The 19099-nt window shown below is 46.3% G+C and overlaps 1 protein-coding gene across 1 annotated transcript in view; it reads left to right on the forward strand.

The window, feature by feature from the left end:
- Window positions 1-19099, forward strand: part of LOC126210011 (farnesol dehydrogenase-like) — a 180764-nt gene that overhangs the window by 154946 nt on the left and 6719 nt on the right. The window contains exon 2 of the mRNA XM_049939116.1: window positions 10394-10568. Within this exon, the coding sequence (XP_049795073.1) occupies window positions 10394-10568 (175 nt within the window). The remainder of the gene's footprint in view (window positions 1-10393; window positions 10569-19099) is intronic.

The raw sequence follows: 19099 nt of genomic DNA on the forward strand, positions 1-19099 counted from the left end.
CCTTGCTTCTCCTCGGCCAACAAAGGAGGCGGCCACGCAGACTTGCGACCTCACCTTTAGTGCCACGGTCGTCCGATCGGCCAGCGCAAAGATCGCCCGTTCAACTTCACCACTTTCGCCTGCCCACTCTTTGGCTCACCCTTCGTCGGGTTCTGCTAAATCTCGAGCCCAAAAGTCAGACACCAAGTCTTCGAAGAAAGAGCATACTCGTGAAGAGTTTTTACGTACGGCAACTTCACCACCATCGGTTCCTCCTTCCTCTAAACCTCATACTTCCAACAAGAAGGCTACAAAGAAACCCAGTTCCTCTCCTTCTCCGCCCAGGCGTGTCCCATCCACAGCGCCACCTGGCGGAAATCGCCCTCGGCCGTCTTCTGTGTCGCCGAGGCGCACTGCTGGTGGCCGGTCAACCGGCCGATCGCTGGTGGCAGGAGCTGCTCCTGACCAACCTATGGATCAGGATCTTCTGCCTTCGGCCGAATGCCATTCCATGCTGTCGGTCGCAAGCTCTGAGCAGTCGTTGAGTTGACAGCACCCTTGGTCACATTCCTCCATTTTCTGTTCACCCTATGTCCATTATCCACTGGAATATCCGCGGCATTCGAGCCAATCGGGATGAATTGTCGATCCTCTTACGATCCTACTCGCCGGTCATCTTCTGTCTTCAGGAAACAAAGCTGCGTCCTAATGACCGCTTTGTTCTCCCTCATTTTCAGTCCGTCCGATATGACCTCCTCTCTGTGGAAGGCACTCCAGCCCATGGAGGACTCATGATTCTTCTCCATGATACTCTCCATTATCATCCAATCCCCTTAGACAGTTCCTTCCAAGCTGTCGCCGTCCGTCTTTCCCTTTCTGGATACACGTTCTCTCTTTGTACTGTATACATTCCATCGTCCACACCAATGGCACGAGCTGATCTCCTTCATCTTCTTGGTCAGCTTCCACCCCCCTATTTGCTGGTTGGGGACTTCAATGCCCACCACCCGCTTTGGGGATCTCCACATCCTTGTCCACGTGGCTCCCTATTGCTAGACGTCTTCCACCAAGCGGATCTAGTTTGCCTCAACACTGGGGTCCCCACGTTTTTGTCTGCCTCCACGACAAATTTATCTCATTTGGACCTTGCGATCGGTACTGTTCCGCTTGCTCGGCGCTTCGAATGGTTCGCCCTTGATGATACACACTCGAGTGACCACTTTCCATGTGTCCTTAGGCTGCAGCCTCAACTGCCATATATGCGCCCGCGACGCTGGAAGTTTGCCCAAGCCGATTGGACACTTTTTTCGTCTCTAGCGACATTCGATGACCGTCGCTTTCCCAGCGTCGACGATGAGGTCACACATATTACCGACGTTATCCTTACAGCTGCGGAACGTTCAATACCACGCACCTCCGAATTGCCCCGGCGCCCCCCAGTTCCTTGGTGGAACGAGGCATGCCGTGACGCAATACGTGAGCGGCGACGTGCTCTTCGCATTTTCCGTCACCATCCTACTTTGGCAAACTGTATCCGCTATAAGCATCTCCGTGCGCGATGCCGTCGCGTCATCCGCGATAGCAAGAAGGCAAGCTGGCAATTCTTTATTAGCTCATTTAACACCTTCACTCCCTCCTCGGAAGTTTGGAGTCGGCTTCGACGGTTCTCAGGCGCGTCTAGTTTCTCCCCGGTCTCTGGGCTCACTGTCGCGCATGATACCTTAGTGGACCCCGTCGCAATTTCTAACTCATTGGGTCAGCACTTTGCTGAGATTTCGAGCTCTTCAAATTACCCGCCAGCGTTTCTCCCGAAGAAACGTGCAGCGGAAGTGCGACCTCTTGCTTTCTCCTCTCAAAATCGCGAAAGCTACAATACTGTTTTCTCCATGCGGGAACTCCAACATGCCCTCTCTTCTTCTCGCTCCTCCGCCCCTGGATCGGATGGTATCCATGTCCAAATGTTGCTGCATTTATCAACCCATAGTCTGCGTTACCTCCTTCGCCTTTATAATCGAATTTGGACCGACAGTACCTTTCCCAGACGATGGCGGGAAGCTATCGTCGTTCCCATTCCGAAACCTGGAAAGGACAAACATCTCCCCTCTAGTTATCGCCCCAATTCTCTCACGAGTAGTGTCTGCAAGATTTTGGAGCGTATGGTGAATTACCGTTTAGCTTGGTGGCTGGAATCCCGCAGTCTTTTAACACCTGCCCAATGCGGATTCCGAAAGCATCGCTCTGCAGTTGACCATCTTGTTGCTCTCTCCACTTATATCATGAACAATTTTCTCCGGAAACGCCAAACAGTAGCAATATTTTTTGATCTGGAGAGAGCATACGATACCTGTTGGAGGACAGGCATCCTCCGCACACTGTTCTCTCGGGGCTTTCGAGGCCGGCTGCCCCTTTTTCTTCGCGAATTTATGGCAGAGCGAACATTTAGGGTGCGGGTGAACACTACTCTCTCCCGTACTTTCTCTCAAGAAAACGGGGTACCCAAGGGCTCCGTGCTGAGTGTTGTACTGTTTGCCATCGCTATAAATCCAATTATGGATTGTCTCCTTCCTGATGTCTCGGGCTCCCTCTTTGTGGATGATTTTGCGATCTACTACAGCTCTCAACGGACCAGCCTTCTTGAACGACGTCTTCAAGGATGTCTCGATCGCTTCCACTCTTGGAGCATCGAAACAGGCTTCCGTTTCTCTCCCAGTAAGACCGTTTGTGTTAATTTTTGGCGACGTATGGAGTTTCTTCCGCCCTCCTTACATCTAGGACCTGTCAACCTTACGTTTTCAGACGTCACTAAATTCTTGGGTCTTATGTTTGACAGAAAACTGTGCTGGTCCTCCCACGTTTCCTATCTTTCGGCTCGCTGTCTGCGATCCCTTAACACCCTCCGTGTCCTGAATGGTACCTCCTGGGGAGCGGACCGAGTGGTCCTTCTCCGCCTCTATCGCGCCTTAGTGCGCTCGAAATTGGACTATGGAAGCATAGTCTACTCCTCTGCTCGGCCGTCTATTCTTCGGCGTCTCGACTCTATCCACCACCGTGGATTACGTTTAGTGTCTGGAGCTTTTTACACTAGCCCTGTGGAAAGCCTTTATGCTGAGACTGCTGAACCTCCGCTGTCCAATCGGCGAGCGGTCCTTCTGAGCCGTTATGCTAGCCATCTGTCTTCCATGCCTGCTAATCCAGCCCACGACCCTTTTTTCGACGCCTCCTTTGATGTAGGGTATGCAGGCCGCTCCTCCTCCCTACTACCCCCGGGAGTCCGCTTCCGTCAACTGCTCCATTCTCTTTCCTTCCGCTTTCCTAAAACCTTCTTGACAACTTGGGGTACAGCACCGCCTTGGCTTCGTCCCCGGATCTGTCTGCTCCGTGATCTTTGTCAATTTCCCAAGGATGGTACGCCTTCACTTGTTTATCGTCGGGCATTTGCTGCTCTATGTGCACAAATGACAGACGCCACCTTTATTTACACCGACGGCTCGAAAACATCGTTGGGTGTAGGGAGTGCCTATATTGTTGGCGACGCCCCAAATCACTTTCGGCTTCCCGACCAGTGTTCTGTTTATACTGCGGAGCTTTTCGCTGTTCTCCAGGCTGTCCACTACATCCGCCGCCATCAGCGGATACAGTACGTAATCTGCTCAGATTCTCTCAGCTCTCTCCTCAGTCTCCAAGCTCTTTACCCTGTGCACCCTCTGGTCCACCGGATTCAGGACTGTCTGCGCTTGCTCCACCTGGGGGGCGTCTCGGTGGCGTTCCTCTGGCTCCCGGGACACGCTGGTATCTGTGGGAATGAGGCGGCTGATATAGCAGCCAAGGCTGCAGTTTCTCTTCCTCGGCCAGCTATTCAGTCGCTTCCCTTCACCGATCTACGGAGCGGTTTATGTCGCAAAGTTGCTCATTTATGGCATGCGCATTGGTCAACACTTCCCCATAATAAATTGCGGGAAGTGAAAGCCCTTCCTTGCGCTTGGACCTCTTCCTCCCGAACGCGTCGTCGGGAGGAGGTAATTTTAGCTAGACTCCGGATAGGGCACTATCGTTTTAGCCATCGGCATCTTTTAAGCGGCGATCCTCCCCCACTCTGTCCCCACTGCTCTCAGCTGTGGACGGTAAGACACCTTTTAATTGAATGCCCCTATTTTAATCCGTTACGCTCCCGTCTACAGCTATCGCCTGATCTATCGTCGATTTTAGCAGATGACACGCGCTCAGCCGACCGCGTTCTCCAGTTTATTAGTGACAGTGAAATGACGTCAGTCATTTGAAGTTTTATCGGGGATCATCAACCCCTCTCTGTAGTGGACTTTTAAGCCTTGTTTCTGCTTTTCGTGTCCAATTTTTTGAGTTTTGTTCCCATTTTTGCTGTTTTCCATTTTCAGTTTTTATTCTTTCCTCAGTCGCGGACCGGGCGCTAATGACCATAGCAGTTTTGCGCCCTAAAACCAAAATAAAAAAAAAAAAAAAATTTACAGGTGGACCACTATTTTCCCAGAATTTTCCCAAGAAATTGAAGTCGATCATTCACCTTATCTATCACAGTCCTCGCACACGCATTCTGGAAGTTACACTGGTTTTTAATGCACCGGCATTTCATCTTTGCAGTGCCTTTTTCCGCGTTTGCGCTAAACTGTGACGTTGCAATGTTAATCTCTTAAATACCGGGTGATCACAAAGTCAGTATAGATTTGAAAACTGGATAAATCACGGAATAATGTAGATAGAGAGGTACAAACTGACACACACGCTTGGAATGACATGGGGTTTTATTAGAACAAAAAAAAAAAAATACAAAAAATTCAAAAAATGTCCGACAGGTGGCGCTTCATCTGATCAGAATAGCAATAACTAGCAAAAAAATGGTTCAAATGGCTCTGAGCACTATGGGACTCAACATCTTAGCTCATAAGTCCCCTAGAACTTAGAACTACTTAAACCTAACTAACCTAAGGACATCACACACACCCATCCCCAAGGCAGGATTCGAACCTGCGACCGTAGCAGTCCCGCGGTTCCGGACTGCAGCGCCAGAACCGCTAGACCACCGCGGCCGGCAATAACTAGCATAACAAAGTAAGACAAAGCAAAGATGATGTTCTTTACAGGAAATGCTCAATATGTTCACCATGATTCCTCAACAATAGGTGTAGTCAAGGAATAATGTTGTGTACAGCGCTGTACAGCATGTCCGGAGTTATGTTGAGGCATTGGCGTCGGATATTGTCTTTCAGCATCCCTAGAGATGTCGGTCGATCACGATACACTTGCGACTTCAGGTAACCCCAAAGCCAATAATCGCACGGACTGAGATCTGGGGACTGGTGCGCCTGGTTCTAATAAAACCCCATGTCATTCCAAGCATGTGTGTCAATTTTTACCTCTCTATCTATATTATTCGGTGGTTTATTAAGTTTTCAAATTTATACTTTTTTGATCACCCGGTATGTTAGCTAGACAAATTTATTCCCGAAAGTTCATTACTCTACATTAATTATACTTTGGGGTATTGCAATTTTTTCCGTAGGTTTGTGTTTGCAGTGCGTGAGAGAGCTGGATAGTGTGTTGGCCAGAGCAACAGCCTAACCCCTCGAGGTAACTGGAAAATTCTAAGGCAACTCGTGTGTTCCACCATCAATAGAGATTTACGAGGGGCGTTTGAAAAGTCCGTGCAAAGTCCGAGAGATGCCACCACCGGCGCATATCGAGGCCATGTTTAGTTAGTAGCATCTTCGCAAAGAACGCACGCCAAGTTTCAGAAATGTTGGTCTATTTCCTTCTGTTTGGCATTCGTGTGAATCTAGGAAGTCGGGTGATTGTCAAAAAATGGACGAAAAAGAATTTCGCCTGGTGATTAAACATTACTTTATGAAAGGCAAAACGCCTCGGGAGACTAAAGAGAAGCTTCATGAACATTACGGTGACTATGCACCTTCGATGAGAACGCTTTATAAATGGTTTCTAAATTTTCGGAGTGGCCATATGGGCACAAGTGATGCTGAACGTTCTGGACGCCCTGTGGAGGTTACGACTCCAGAAATCATTGATAAAATCCGTGATATGGCGATGTATGGCAGAAGAGTTAAGGTGTGTGAGATTGCTAGAGCTGTGGGCATCTCGAATGAACGGGTACATAATATTTTGCATAAACATTTGGACACGAGAAAACTATCCGCAGGACTTTAAGCGTCGTTTCGCCACTGTGGATGAAACGTGGATACATTACTATACTTCTGAGACCAAAGAACAATCTAAACAGTGGATTACCAAGGGAGAATCTGCACCAAAAAAGGCGAAGACCATTCCTTCTTTTTGGATTCGCAAGGGATAATCCTCATCGACTACCTGGAAAAGGGTAAAACTATTAAAGGCGCATATTATTCATCGTTATTGGACCGTTTGAAACCCCAGCTGCAAGAAAAACTTCGGCGATTGGACCGCAAAAAAGTACTTTACCTTCACAACAATGCACCAACACATATCTCAGTAGTTTTTATTTTTGCACAAACTTTTCAAACGCCCCTCGTACCATAAGACTGTGGACTCTTTTTGTTCAACACCATCTGATTCGGCAGAAGTGCCTAGGACAATCGATGGAGGAAATTACCGCATCCTTCTCCGTGAAGTAATACAGGAATATTGGAGAATGTTCCACTGGTAGTCAGTCAAGGTTCCAGAATAACGGACCCCACCTTACGTTACTGTTGACGTCAGAAACCATTTAGACATTGAAGTTAAAATCTTCTGGGTTATCAGGCGGCGTCATGTTTCTTCTAAAATGATTGACGTTTCGACACCTCTGCTGGGATCTTCCTCAGGATCTTCTGGTGTCCACTACTGCTAGAACACTATAGTGCTAGTGCTGTACTACTAGAACAGTAGGGGACATCAGAAGATCCTGAGGAAGATCCCAGCAGAGGTGTCGAAACGTCGATCATTTTAGAAGAAACATGACGCGGCTTAATAAGCCAGAAGATTTTAACTTCAGTGACAACGGCCACGAAAGTCTGCAGACTTACATGTAGACATTGTTTTCCCCAACTTTCCCGACTTTACTCACTTGCTTCTGGCAGCTGTCTTTGAAAACATATTCGGATTCTTTCAAATGAATTTAGTCGACGTTTCCCAACTAATCGAATCGAATTATCCATTTGTGTGTGCCAGACTTTGTATTCGAACTTGTTAAAACACTGTGATGTTATCCAAGTAGTTTGTGTAGACTTTCCTAGGAACACTGCCTTGCCTGTCCTACCGTGTGGGGACTGTTTCTCTCAGGGCAACAATACATCCATTTACACAAATCCCTTAATAAGGCCGCCGTAAAACCATGGTGTATCAGCGTTCCTTTCTCGGTACTTCCTTATAAATGCTTGTCATCTGCGTCGATATCAAAAAACTTGACACCGCATGATGCAATTCAAGCACAGCATGCAGTTTCATCAGCTACATAGCCCTTACAGTTACGTGTCTGAAATCATACTAGACACATCCCCCGTTCGCTGTACAACGACTGCGATAAGGTAATCGTCTGAGGCTGGTCTTTCTACGCCTATGATGGTGGAACAGAACTGCCGATAAATTGAAGCTAGAAATCCAAGCAAGCTCTGCCAGCTGCCGCCACTGATGCAATAAGGTGTCCCAGAGGGTGCAATCAAGATTGGGATTTAACGCCCTATTAATGATGGGGTCATATGAGGTAGCGAGGAGGTAGGAGAGAAGGGACACCGCACAATTAAAAATGGCTGGATGACTTATCGGCTGTGATGTCGCTGTTTGCTGTTCTACAATCATCGGAGGTGGATGACAAGCATCATAACCCACTGATATTCACTTGCTTCATTCCTGCCGTGCTCCACGTACACCCGTCTCATTAAGGCATTCCGAGGCCAGTTATGTGGCTGCCTAATAACTCAACAAGACGGACAACGTGGGCTAATAGTCAGAACTACAAGAGGACAACTTTTGGTTTTCATCAGGGGCACGCCTCTCTCAGCTACCCAGAGACTATTTGTATCACACAACTGCACTCATGTCCGTTTGTAATTATTAACATACAATAAAGCCTTCACTGGCCAAATGATTTGAGACTTCCCATACAGTATTACAATTTCTTTCTTTCTTTCTTTTAATGTACGTAGATCGCGATGGTAAGCGTTTCCTTCAATAATCTCTTCTCACTCCTTAAGATTTGATGGTTCTTGTTTTAATTTCGGTGACCCGGCTCAGATAAATCATTGAAGCGCTGATAGGATAATAGCATCACTACGTAATTTGGTGTCCAATGTGGGACTTCCAAAGCATGCCAGAACATAACTAGCGACCAGGTTGGACCTTGTTAAGCTGTCTACTAAAATAAATTCCCAACTACGTTTGCTAAATTATTTTCGCATGCCTCAAGCCTAGTCGCCATGTTGCATAAGTTATACAAATGGAGTGCAGTCTGGCCTCCTCTTGAGATGTTGAGCTGCTGGTCGGTGTAGTCACTGCCTCACGAGGTTTCTGGATCGTCTCCCACTGCTACTCACTGACTGTCTGACTTGCTGCCATGGCCGGCCGCGGTGGTCTCGCGGTTCTAGGCGCGCAGTCCGGAACCGTGGGACTGCTACGGTCGCAGGTTCGAATCCTGCCTCGGGCATGGATGTGTGTGATGTCCTTAGGTTAGTTAGGTTTAAGTAGTTCTAAGTTCTAGGGGACTGATAACCACAGCAGTTGAGTCCCATAGTGCTCAGAGCCATTTGAACCATTTGAACCTTGCTGCCATGTTCGACAGATATGAACCTCATCAGGACCGTGTGTGACTGGCAGTGCACCGAGAAGTAGCTGTGTGAGATCCTCGCTTACCTGAGCACGGTCGTCAATAGAAATGAGCGTCTGGCGCCATTGGCCGGGAGGCCCCTTACGGGGCAGGTCCGGCCGCCTTGGCGCAGGTCTTACTACATTAGACGCCACATTGGCTGACCTGAGAGCCGGATGGGCATGAAATGATGACGAGAACAACACAACACCCAGTCCCTGAGCGGAGAAAATCACCGACCCAGCCGGGAATCGAACCTGGCTGGCTGACTACTCAGCTATCATGGCGGACATGGTTGGCAATGAATACTACCGACCAGAACCACAAGAGAACTGTTCTTTTTCACCAGGGATACATCTCACTCAGTTACCCAATTAAACTTTGTAATGTATCATGCAACTGAATTCAGGCCCAAAACGAATAATTAGTACACAATAAATCTTGCACCGGGCCAAGTTCTCCGACATGTGTCATGCAATAAACTTCCTTCTTTCTTTTAAGGTATATGGTTCTACATCTATATCTACACGGATACTCTGTAAATCACACTGAACTGCCTGGCAGAGGGTTCATTGAACCACCATCTCAATAATTATCTATTATTTCACTCTCGAACACGGTGCTGAAAAAACGAATACCTTATTTTATTGTGATGATCGTTTCACCCTAGTAGATCGGCGTCAACAAAATATTGTCGTATTCGGAGGAGGCAGTTGGTGATTTTAATTTCATGAGAAGATTCTGCTGCAACGAAAAACGCCTTTGTTTTAATGATGTCCACCCCAAATGCTGTATAATGTCCGTGACATTTCCGGATAGTAAAAATCGTTCTGCTCTTCTTTGAAATTTCTGGATGTACTCCGTTAATTGTATCTGATAAGGACCCCAGATCGCACAGCAGTACTTCAAATGAGGACGGATAAGTCTTCTAAGTTCTGTGTTACGAATTCCTCTTGCATGTAATGTTTCAAACTCCAGAAGTATGATGGCCTGCCTCTAACCAGTGATTAAGGGCAGGTAGAACAAGAGGTGACAACATAATATGGCGCGCACCTCGACGGTTCCAGAGCACACCAAGGCACTGGTGCCAACAGTGGGGGCCCATTTAACAATTTACTTCATTTTTCCAAATATAGGTTCTCCACATTGTTTGGGCACATCTCTGGCTTATGATTTTCGAAATGTAGTGCAGTCATGAGTATCCCTGGTGCTGGTAGGTGCAAGAAGTGTCTCAGGAGCTGGCCCACATTCCACATTTTATGGGATACTTCCAACTTGGGTGATGTTCCCAAAATTTATCCAAATGGAGTGCAGTGTGGACTGTCCCTGCTGGCATGCACTGGTGTTGGTGGTGGGTATAGGAGCTCTCTCAGGAGGTGTCCCAGCTGCTACATTACACTTACAAATCTCTAGACTTGCCTAGACGTGGTGTTTCCTGGAGTTGTGCAAATGGAGTGTAGTCTGGACTGTCCCTGAGACGGTGGTGGGTGCAGGGGCTGTGTCAGGCGGTGCCCGAGGTGCTCGTTTGCTTTGACACGTCTCCAGCCTAGACTACCCAAAAAGTTGTCCAAATGGACCGTCCCTGCTGACACGCGCTGGTGGTGGTGGGTGCAGGAGCTGTCTCAGGAGGTGTCCCAGCTGTCGCTGCCGGGCCAGCTGGTGCCGCGCCAGCTCGACGTGACCGAGGACGAGGCGGTCGAGGCGACCTTCCGCTGGGCGGACGACACCCTGGGCGGCGTCGACGTCCTCGTCAACGCGGCCGGCGTCACCTCCAGCTGCAGCCTCCTGGGTGAGTGCGAGGCCCCTGGCCAACTCGTCACTCTCTGACTGGAATGCACCCGCCGCCGATGCAGGTTGCTTGGGGTGAAGTCTGTCTGCTGGCTGGTTTTCTGCTTCTACTGCACATATTCAGCTTGAGACACATTCCAGTTTTCTGTTCTTCTACTTTCACAAACACTTTAAAGCTCCAACTACGCGAGGACTCGACGAAAGCTTCGGGATTATTCCTCCGAAGATGCGGTCGTTATATTGGCGAATGATAACAGCAGATTAATTTCCCATGTTTGGGGTTCACAGTAATGTACAACTCTTTGAAGGACATCATATTTGCCGTTGACAGTTGAAATTATTTATTTCACAATAGCAATTTCGGTCTTTGGGACATTTTCAAGCGGTACTGCGGAAGAATTTGCTTCAGCACGTGTATACATGTCGGAGGATCTTAAAGTCTGACATGTGCTGAAGCAAAATATTTTGCAGTATCACACGAAAATGTCTCAAATGACGTCCACTGCGTAGAGTGCGCACAAAATAGCTGCTGCTTCCTGCGGAGACGGTGCAATAGTAGAGGTGACAATGGCAGTCGGCGCGAGAGGGGGGGCGGGTTGGTGAGCGGCCACCGCACAGGCACATTTCGACCGCTGAACCCTACGGAGGTGACTCGCATAAGCTATAAGCTATTGCTGCCGAGTCTGCAAACGATTATGTTAACGAGTCATGTACGTGATACCGGCCGTGCGCCTACTGGTCACCACAGACATCGCCCCAGTTTATGGTTTTCGCAGCTCTTTGAAAGAACACAAATTGACAGAGGTGCATGCTCCATATGTCCAAGCGTTTAGAAAAAAAAATAGCATTTTTGGCGTGGGGCAGGTGAGCCGTGGGCCACTTACGTTGGCGTAGTTTCCAGACAGCGGTTGCCTATCGGAAAGAGTGCAGAACAGTAACGTGTGCACCTTGGAGCGCGTCCGGATGGGAAAATATTTTTATTTTTTTATTTTCTTCTTTTACGTTACTTACACTGCAGATAAGTAAGAACAATGCTCAATATATTGTATTTACTAACTATTCTATGAAAGGTATGAAAAAGAAAGGCTAAGTAAAATTTGGGATTGCAATATTAAATTACCAGAACAGAATTTTAAGATATACACGAAAATTTCGTATGTAAATGTAGATACTTTTATTATTTTACGGTTGATGATTTATGTATGCTGGGTTGATATTCGTCATAGAACCTGGGGTAGCAGTAATATTCTCACAATCTTGCACACGTTATAAATTCAAAACTTTTTTACATCTACATAGTTGTTTTAATGTTTCTGCAGAAAAACAAATTTGGGTTACATTCATGAAATGTTCCCTCTCATCGCACATTTTGGCAGCAATCCACGCAAAACGCATCATTTCGTAAAATATCCAGACATCACATGGCTGGACTAGCGGTGTATATTTGGCAAGAATCAGTTTAATACCGCGCGATTGCGTCCTATGAGCACTATGGGACCTAGCATCTGAGGTCATCACTCCCCTAGACTTAGAACTACTTAAACCTAACTAACACACCTAAGTAACCTAAGGACATCACACACATCCATGCCCGAGGCAGGATTCGAACCTGCGACCGTAGCGGTGGCGCGGTTCCGGACTGAAGCGCCTACAACCGCTCGGCCACCGCGGCCGGCTCCCAGTAGCACATCCTCTTGCATTGTTATGTTTTAATTTTTTGTGTCAGTATGTGTTATTGTGGCGGTTGACACCGTCGTGTGAAGCTTGCAAGGGGGGAACTGCTCAGCTGTCATTAACCATTTAGTATCAACTTGGGATTTTGAGCTAAATCTCTGTTTACCTCAAGTGCTTCTAATAGTCTTACTTATCTTCCTTTGTTGGCTATATGTATGTCTTCTGTGTGCACTAGATATTTGAGTTCTTAATTCAGTACATGTTCAGCAAAGGTGGAGAGTGTGATTTACGCAACCTCCACCTATACTCGCTTTCAATCAGCCTAGTTCTGGCCATGTCTGTTTGACAAATGTACAGTTTGATGCTGTCATTGGAAGCGATTTTGTAAACACTAATGTTACTTAACAGATCTTTTTAGTCCTAGCTGTTGAACAGGATGTGGGCTGTAGAGCCGGTAACATAAAATGATGTTTTGTAATTGTAGAACTTGAGGGTTTTGGCTAATTTGTCGGACAGCTTTCCTAAATATGGTATAGCCCGCAAATTGATTGTAGAGGGGGCTTACAAATAGGGGAATATTTTGCTTCTTTGTTTTCTGTTTACAATGTTGTCAATCCCTTCAGGGGTATGGCCACTGTTTGATGCAATGTTCATAATGGCGTCGAATTCTGTTTGAAAATTCTGTTTGGACATTGGTATGGATGTGCCCTGGGATGGAAGACAACATGTTTGTGTGATACTGGGTGTTGTGAATATGAGAGTATTGCAGTGTCCGCTTTGTTAGCTTTTCTGTATTTAAACTACGCGTATTCGTAGTGATATCTATGTTGAGGCCTAAAAGTTAGTGAATGTTTCACCAGTATCCAAAGTGAAATGTATGGTTTTATGTTGTGAGTTTAGATGTTCATGGAATGTGTTCGGTTGTCTTTTGGTTCCGGTCCACAGACACGGTACGTCTTCTACATATCTGAACCAATATTTTATGTTATCACTGAAAGGCTCATTATGTAGCAACTGTTTTTCGAAATGGTCCATAGACATTTCTGCTGTAGGAGAACTGAGGGTAGACCTCACTGCCAAATCATGCCTGTATTCGTCGTGGCATACTATCCACAAGTTCATCAAGGTACTGTTTGTCCACATTGTCCCACTCCTCAAGGGCGATTCGGCGTAGATCCCTCAGAGAGGTTGGTGGGTCACGTCGTCCATAAACAGCCCTTTTCAACCTATCCCAGGCATGTTCGATAGGGTTCATGTCTGTAGAACATGCTAGTCGAGCGATATCGTTATCCACAAGGAAGTCATTCCCAAGATGTGCCCGACTGGGGCGCGAATTGTCGTCCATCAAGACGAATGCCTCGCCAGTATGCTGCCGATATGGTTGCACTATCTGTCGGAGGATGGCATTCACGTATCGTACAGCAGTTACGGGGCTTTCGATGACCACCAGCGGCGTACTTAGTTCCCACATAATGCCACCCCAAAACAGCAGGGAACTTTGTTGCACTCGCTGGACAGTGTGTCTAAGGCGTTCAGCCTGATCGGTTGCCTCCAAACACGTCACCAACGATTGTCTGGTTGAAGGCATATGCGACACTCATCGGTGAAGAGAACGTGATACCAAAACTGAGCGGTCCATTCGGCATGTTGTTGGACCCATCTGTAGCGCGCTGCATGGTGTCGTGATTGGAAAGGTAGACCTCGCCATGGACGTCTGGAGTGAAGTTGCTCATCATGCAGATTATTTCGCACAGTTTGACTCGTAACACGACTTCCTGTGGCTGCACGAAAAGCATTATTCAACATGGTGACGTTCTTGTCAGGGTTCCTCCGAGCCATAATGCGTAGGTAGCGGTCATCCACTGCAGTAATAGCCCTTGGGCGGTCTGAGCGAGGCATGTCATCGACAGTTTCTGTCTCTCTGTATCTCCTCCATGACCGAACAACATCGCTTTGGTTTACTCCGAGACGCCTGGACGCTTCCCTTGTTGAGATGCCTTCCTGCCACAAAGTAACAATGCGGACGCGATCGAACCGCGGCATTGTCCGTCTAGGCATGGTTGAACTACAGACAACACGAGCCATGTACCCGCTTCCTGGTGGAATGGCTGGGACGGATCGGCTGTCTGACTCCCTCCGTCTAATAGGCGCTGCACAGGCATGGTTGTTTACATCTTTGGACGGGTTTGGCTCAAATGGCTCTGAGCACTATGGGACTTAACTTCGGAGGTCATCATTCCCTAGAACTTAGAACTACTTAAACCAACTAACCTAAGCACATCACACACGTCCATGCCCGAGGCAGGATTCGAACGTGCGAACGTAGCGGTCGCGCGGTTCCAGACTGTAGCGCCTAGAACCGCTCGGCCACCATGACCGGCTTGGACGGGTTTAGTGACATCTCTGAACAGTCAACGTCAATCTTCAGGAGTTCTGGGAGCCGGGGTATTGCAAAACTTCTTTTGATGTGTGTATGTTTCATGCCTCGCTTTCTGTACTTCAGTCTGTAAAAACTGAACCCTTATAAGAAATTTATATTCTTACTCTCTCCGTCCTTTTTCTCAGGAATGAGTACACGTGTGAAGTTGTAATTGATGCCGCATACTAAGGTGTACGGTCCCTTGACGATGTAAAACAAGTTTCTAATTTAGAGCAGTTATAAGATATGGCCATTTACGTTCCGTACTTTGATACGAACTCACTTCTTAAAAGCTACAAAGTACTCGACTTTCCCACAGAATCATGCATTTTTGCTAGAAGAAAGATTTCACAGTACGAGTAAAGGAAAAAAAAAGAGAATATTGCTAACCTTTGTTACATGGAAAAATATTTTTTGTCGTTTGTTATCCGACTTCAAGCTTGACATTAAGAAGTTCTAGAAAGTCTTGGAATCCCTGGCAGCGATATCTTGGCGGTATCCATCTCGATAACAGACAGAAACCGTCCAGGTTCTCGACTCCAGTAACAGGCGATTTTTGCCGTCTGGAGCTGTCATTTGTCACTTTGGTTTCTGGCCAAGTCCTGCACGTACCGTAAATTTGGACGAAATCGATGATGAGAGGTAGGCACAGTTCCTTTTTACGTAGTAATTTACAGATGTAGTTGACCAATAGAGTACAGAAAAAGAAACAGGAGTAAAAACAAAAGATCGACCAAAGCAAAAGAAATCGGACGCAGCACTGCCAAAAGGAAATCTCGTAAAATAAAGGTGTATAAAAAAACGTAGTACTACGGACAATACTGTGTACTATGGTACTGACTATATGAAACTGAGAACACGAACTCCACGGAAATTGTGTGCCGGTCTCAGCTTGTTCAGCAATATCATCATCTGAAAGTAAAATTTTCTTCTCCATCCTCGACACTTTTCGAAGGTGGCGAAGCATTGGGTGCTACGCTTCATTCTCTTTAATAAGCGACTAGAATAGCTAGTGGTTCTTGCAACACTGTCAACGTCAGTTTTAATGACGTTTTTGCATCGATCACACATATTGAATAGTATTACAGTAATTACACTTACTTGATTATGAAAAACTTTCACCAGACCTGACTTATGCTCGAAGAGTGCAGTGCTGTATTATTTAGTGAAGAAACAGCAATGAGAACACTTGAACTACGCAGGTGAACAGGTGATGCTCAGCTGGGGCGGCTGCCTCTTCGAAACGGCGTTGATGGCGACGATGCGTTTCTCTGTTGGTCATACGTTATTTTGCGCGAGTGCTAGGTACCTACAGGAAAGTCTATTCCTCAGGTAGTAGGGTAGTTCCACGAACTCATCTGCAGACGTAGAAAATGCTAAAGTAGTGTAGAAGAGGAAAGGCAGGCGTGTGTGAGTCCTCCTGCACCGAGACCGCGAACGCTTTGCGATATTGCCAGTCTGGTCCCTGTGTCTTTATTTTACAGGTCCGTGTTGGTCACACAAATTTTTACACTTCAATATTACCGATTTCGGCTACTGCCATCTCCAGATCTGTTACAAACAAATATAGTGTGTCACCAATTACGTTCAGTTTGCTGTCGCTAAATCAAGAAATGTCCTGGTGCTACGTAAGATAAAACGTGAAACTTCCTGGTAGATTAAAACTGTGTGCCCCACCGAGACTCGAACTCGGGACCTTTGCCTTTCGCGGGCAAGTGCTCTACCGACTGAGCTACCCAAGCACGACTCACGCCCCGTCCTCACAGCTCTACTTCCGCCAGTACCTCGTCTCCTACCTTCCAAACTTTACAGAAGCTCTCCTGCGAAACTTGCAGAACTAGGACTCCTGAAAGAAAGGATATTGCGGAGACATGGCTTAGCCACAGCCTGGGGGATGTTTCTCATTCTGAAGATAAAACGTGTTTACATGATTAACAGCCATGTATACCAGACATACATACCATAAAATATTCTGATGTAGTATCAACGTCAAATTAAACATGTAGGTACATAGTAAATGCTGGTGATGGTCCGAATGCGTCTGGTATTTATACAGGGAAACTGAGGCCAGCAGAGGCCACTATAGCTAAGATGCATGATTAACCAGTATTCAAACGTAATGGTTAAATGGCAAACCGAGCATCTGACAATACAACATGTACTGACATACTATACATGGAATTGAATCCACATAAAAGTGCAAAGTGTGAAGCTCCTAGCCTGGCAAGGTAAAACTTACAATTGTATAAAAGCCAGTACAAAAAATATAAGATTGAAACACCTATAAAATAAAATCTTCCAGCCTGACAGATCAATTATCGTAAACGTAATTGTAAGGTAATTAACGTAGCAGTGACTATTAATTAAAAATTAAGAAATCGATAGTACATCCGGAGAGTGGACTCAATGGCGGCAAGTCGTGGCTTCTCTGTACGGATTTCTTGTTTCCTGCTGCGAAACTTGGCGGAGGAAGGCCCAGTCTGCTCGTCGCCGGCGGCCGGCGCACACGACCGAACGGCAATCCGGTGGAGCGCTAGACGCTGCTCAAACCAGTAGGTTTCTGAAGACATCAGAGTAAGCATTTAGGTTAAACCCATTCTGTTCATTCAGCAGTAATTCCGGTCGCAGTTTTCTGTGCACATAAATGTAAAATAAAGTGCCAAGAATAACGTCACGGACTCATTTTCAGACTTTATGGCTTCATTTGATAATCTCCCTGTACCTGCCACACGCCATACCTTGGCTTCAGCTGTCTCCTGCCCTGCTACCTGGCGACGCTGGCGTGAGCCCCACGTTGGAGCATTGTCTCTCATTCTGGCACTCTGTAGATACATTTATATGCCTTACCCCACCCATAATGTTGTTGTGTCGTCTTCAGTCCAAAAACTGGTTTCATGCAGCTCTCCATGATACTCTATCCTGTGCAAGCTTCTTCCTCTCCCAGTATGTACCGCAGCCTACATCCATCTGAATCTGCTTAGTGTATTCATCTCTTGGCCTCCCTCTACGATTTTTACCCTCCACGCTGCCCTCCAATGCTAAATTGGTGATTCCTTGATGCCTCAGAACATGTCCTACCAACCGGTTCCTTCTTCTTGTCAGGTTGTGTCACAAACTCCTCTTCTCCCCTATTCTATTCAATACCTCCTCATCAGTTATGTGATCTACCCATCTAATCTTCAGCATTCTTCTGTAGCACCACATTTCGAAAGCTTCTATCCTCTTCTTGTCCAAACTATTTATCGTCCATGTTTCACTTCCATACATGGCCACACTCCATACAAATACTTTCAGAAATGACTTCCTGACACTTAAATCTATACTCGATGTTAACAAATTTCTCTTCTTCAGAAACGCTTTCCTTGCCATTGGCAGTCTACATGTTATATCCTACCTACTTAGACCATCATCAGTTTTTTTGCTCCCCAAATAGAAAACTTCTTTACTACTTTAAGTGTCTCATTTCTTAATCTAATTCCCTCAGCATCATCCGAGTTAACTCGACTACATTCCATTATCCTCGTTTTGCTTTTGTTGGTGTTCATCTTATATCCTCCTTTCAAGACACTGCCCATTCAACTGCTCTTCCAAGTCCTTTGCTGTCTCTGACAGAATTAAAATGTCATCGGCGAACCTCAAAGTTTTTATTTCTTCTCCATGGATTTTAATACCTACTCCGGTTTTTTCTTTTGTTTCCTTCACTGCTTTCTCAATATACAGATTGAATAACATCGGGGAGAGGCTACAACCCTGTCCCACTCCCTTCCGAACCACTGCTTCCCTTTCATGCCGCTCGACTCTTATAACTGCCCTCTGGTTTCTGTACAAATTGTAAATAGCCTTTCGCTGCCTGTATTTTATCCCTGCCACCTTCAGAATTTGAAAGAAAGCATTCCAGTTAACATTTTCCAACGCTTTCTTTAAGTCTACAAATGCTAGAAACGTAGGTTTGCCTTTCCTTAATATTTCTTCTAAGATAAGTCGTAGGGTCAGTATTACCTCACGTGTTCCAACATTTCTACGGAATCCAAATTGATCTTCCCCGAGGTCGGATTCTACCAGTTTTTCCATTCGTCTGTAAAGAATTCGCGTTAGTATTTTGCATCCGTGGCTTATTAAACTGATAGTTCGGTAATTTTCACATCTGTCAGCACTTGCTTTCTTTGGGTTTGCAATTATTATATTCTTTTTGAAGTCTGAGGGTATTTCGCCTGTCTCATACATCTTCAACAAACCTAAAGTAAGATGAAAGTCAACTCTAAACGTTGTATGTGATTCCTGAAATGGACGTTCCAGTCAGACGCAAGAGAATTACAATATTGGGGGGTAGTTGATTGCGTCGCTCCTCACAAAATTGCTTCTTTCCAAATTGTGTATCAAGTTTGACGTCTGGTTCAAATCTATCTACTGGCCTACGATATGAGGAACGGACATAAATA

This window comes from Schistocerca nitens, chromosome 10, assembly GCF_023898315.1.
Source record: "Schistocerca nitens isolate TAMUIC-IGC-003100 chromosome 10, iqSchNite1.1, whole genome shotgun sequence".
Classification (NCBI taxonomy): Eukaryota; Metazoa; Arthropoda; class Insecta; order Orthoptera; family Acrididae; genus Schistocerca; species Schistocerca nitens.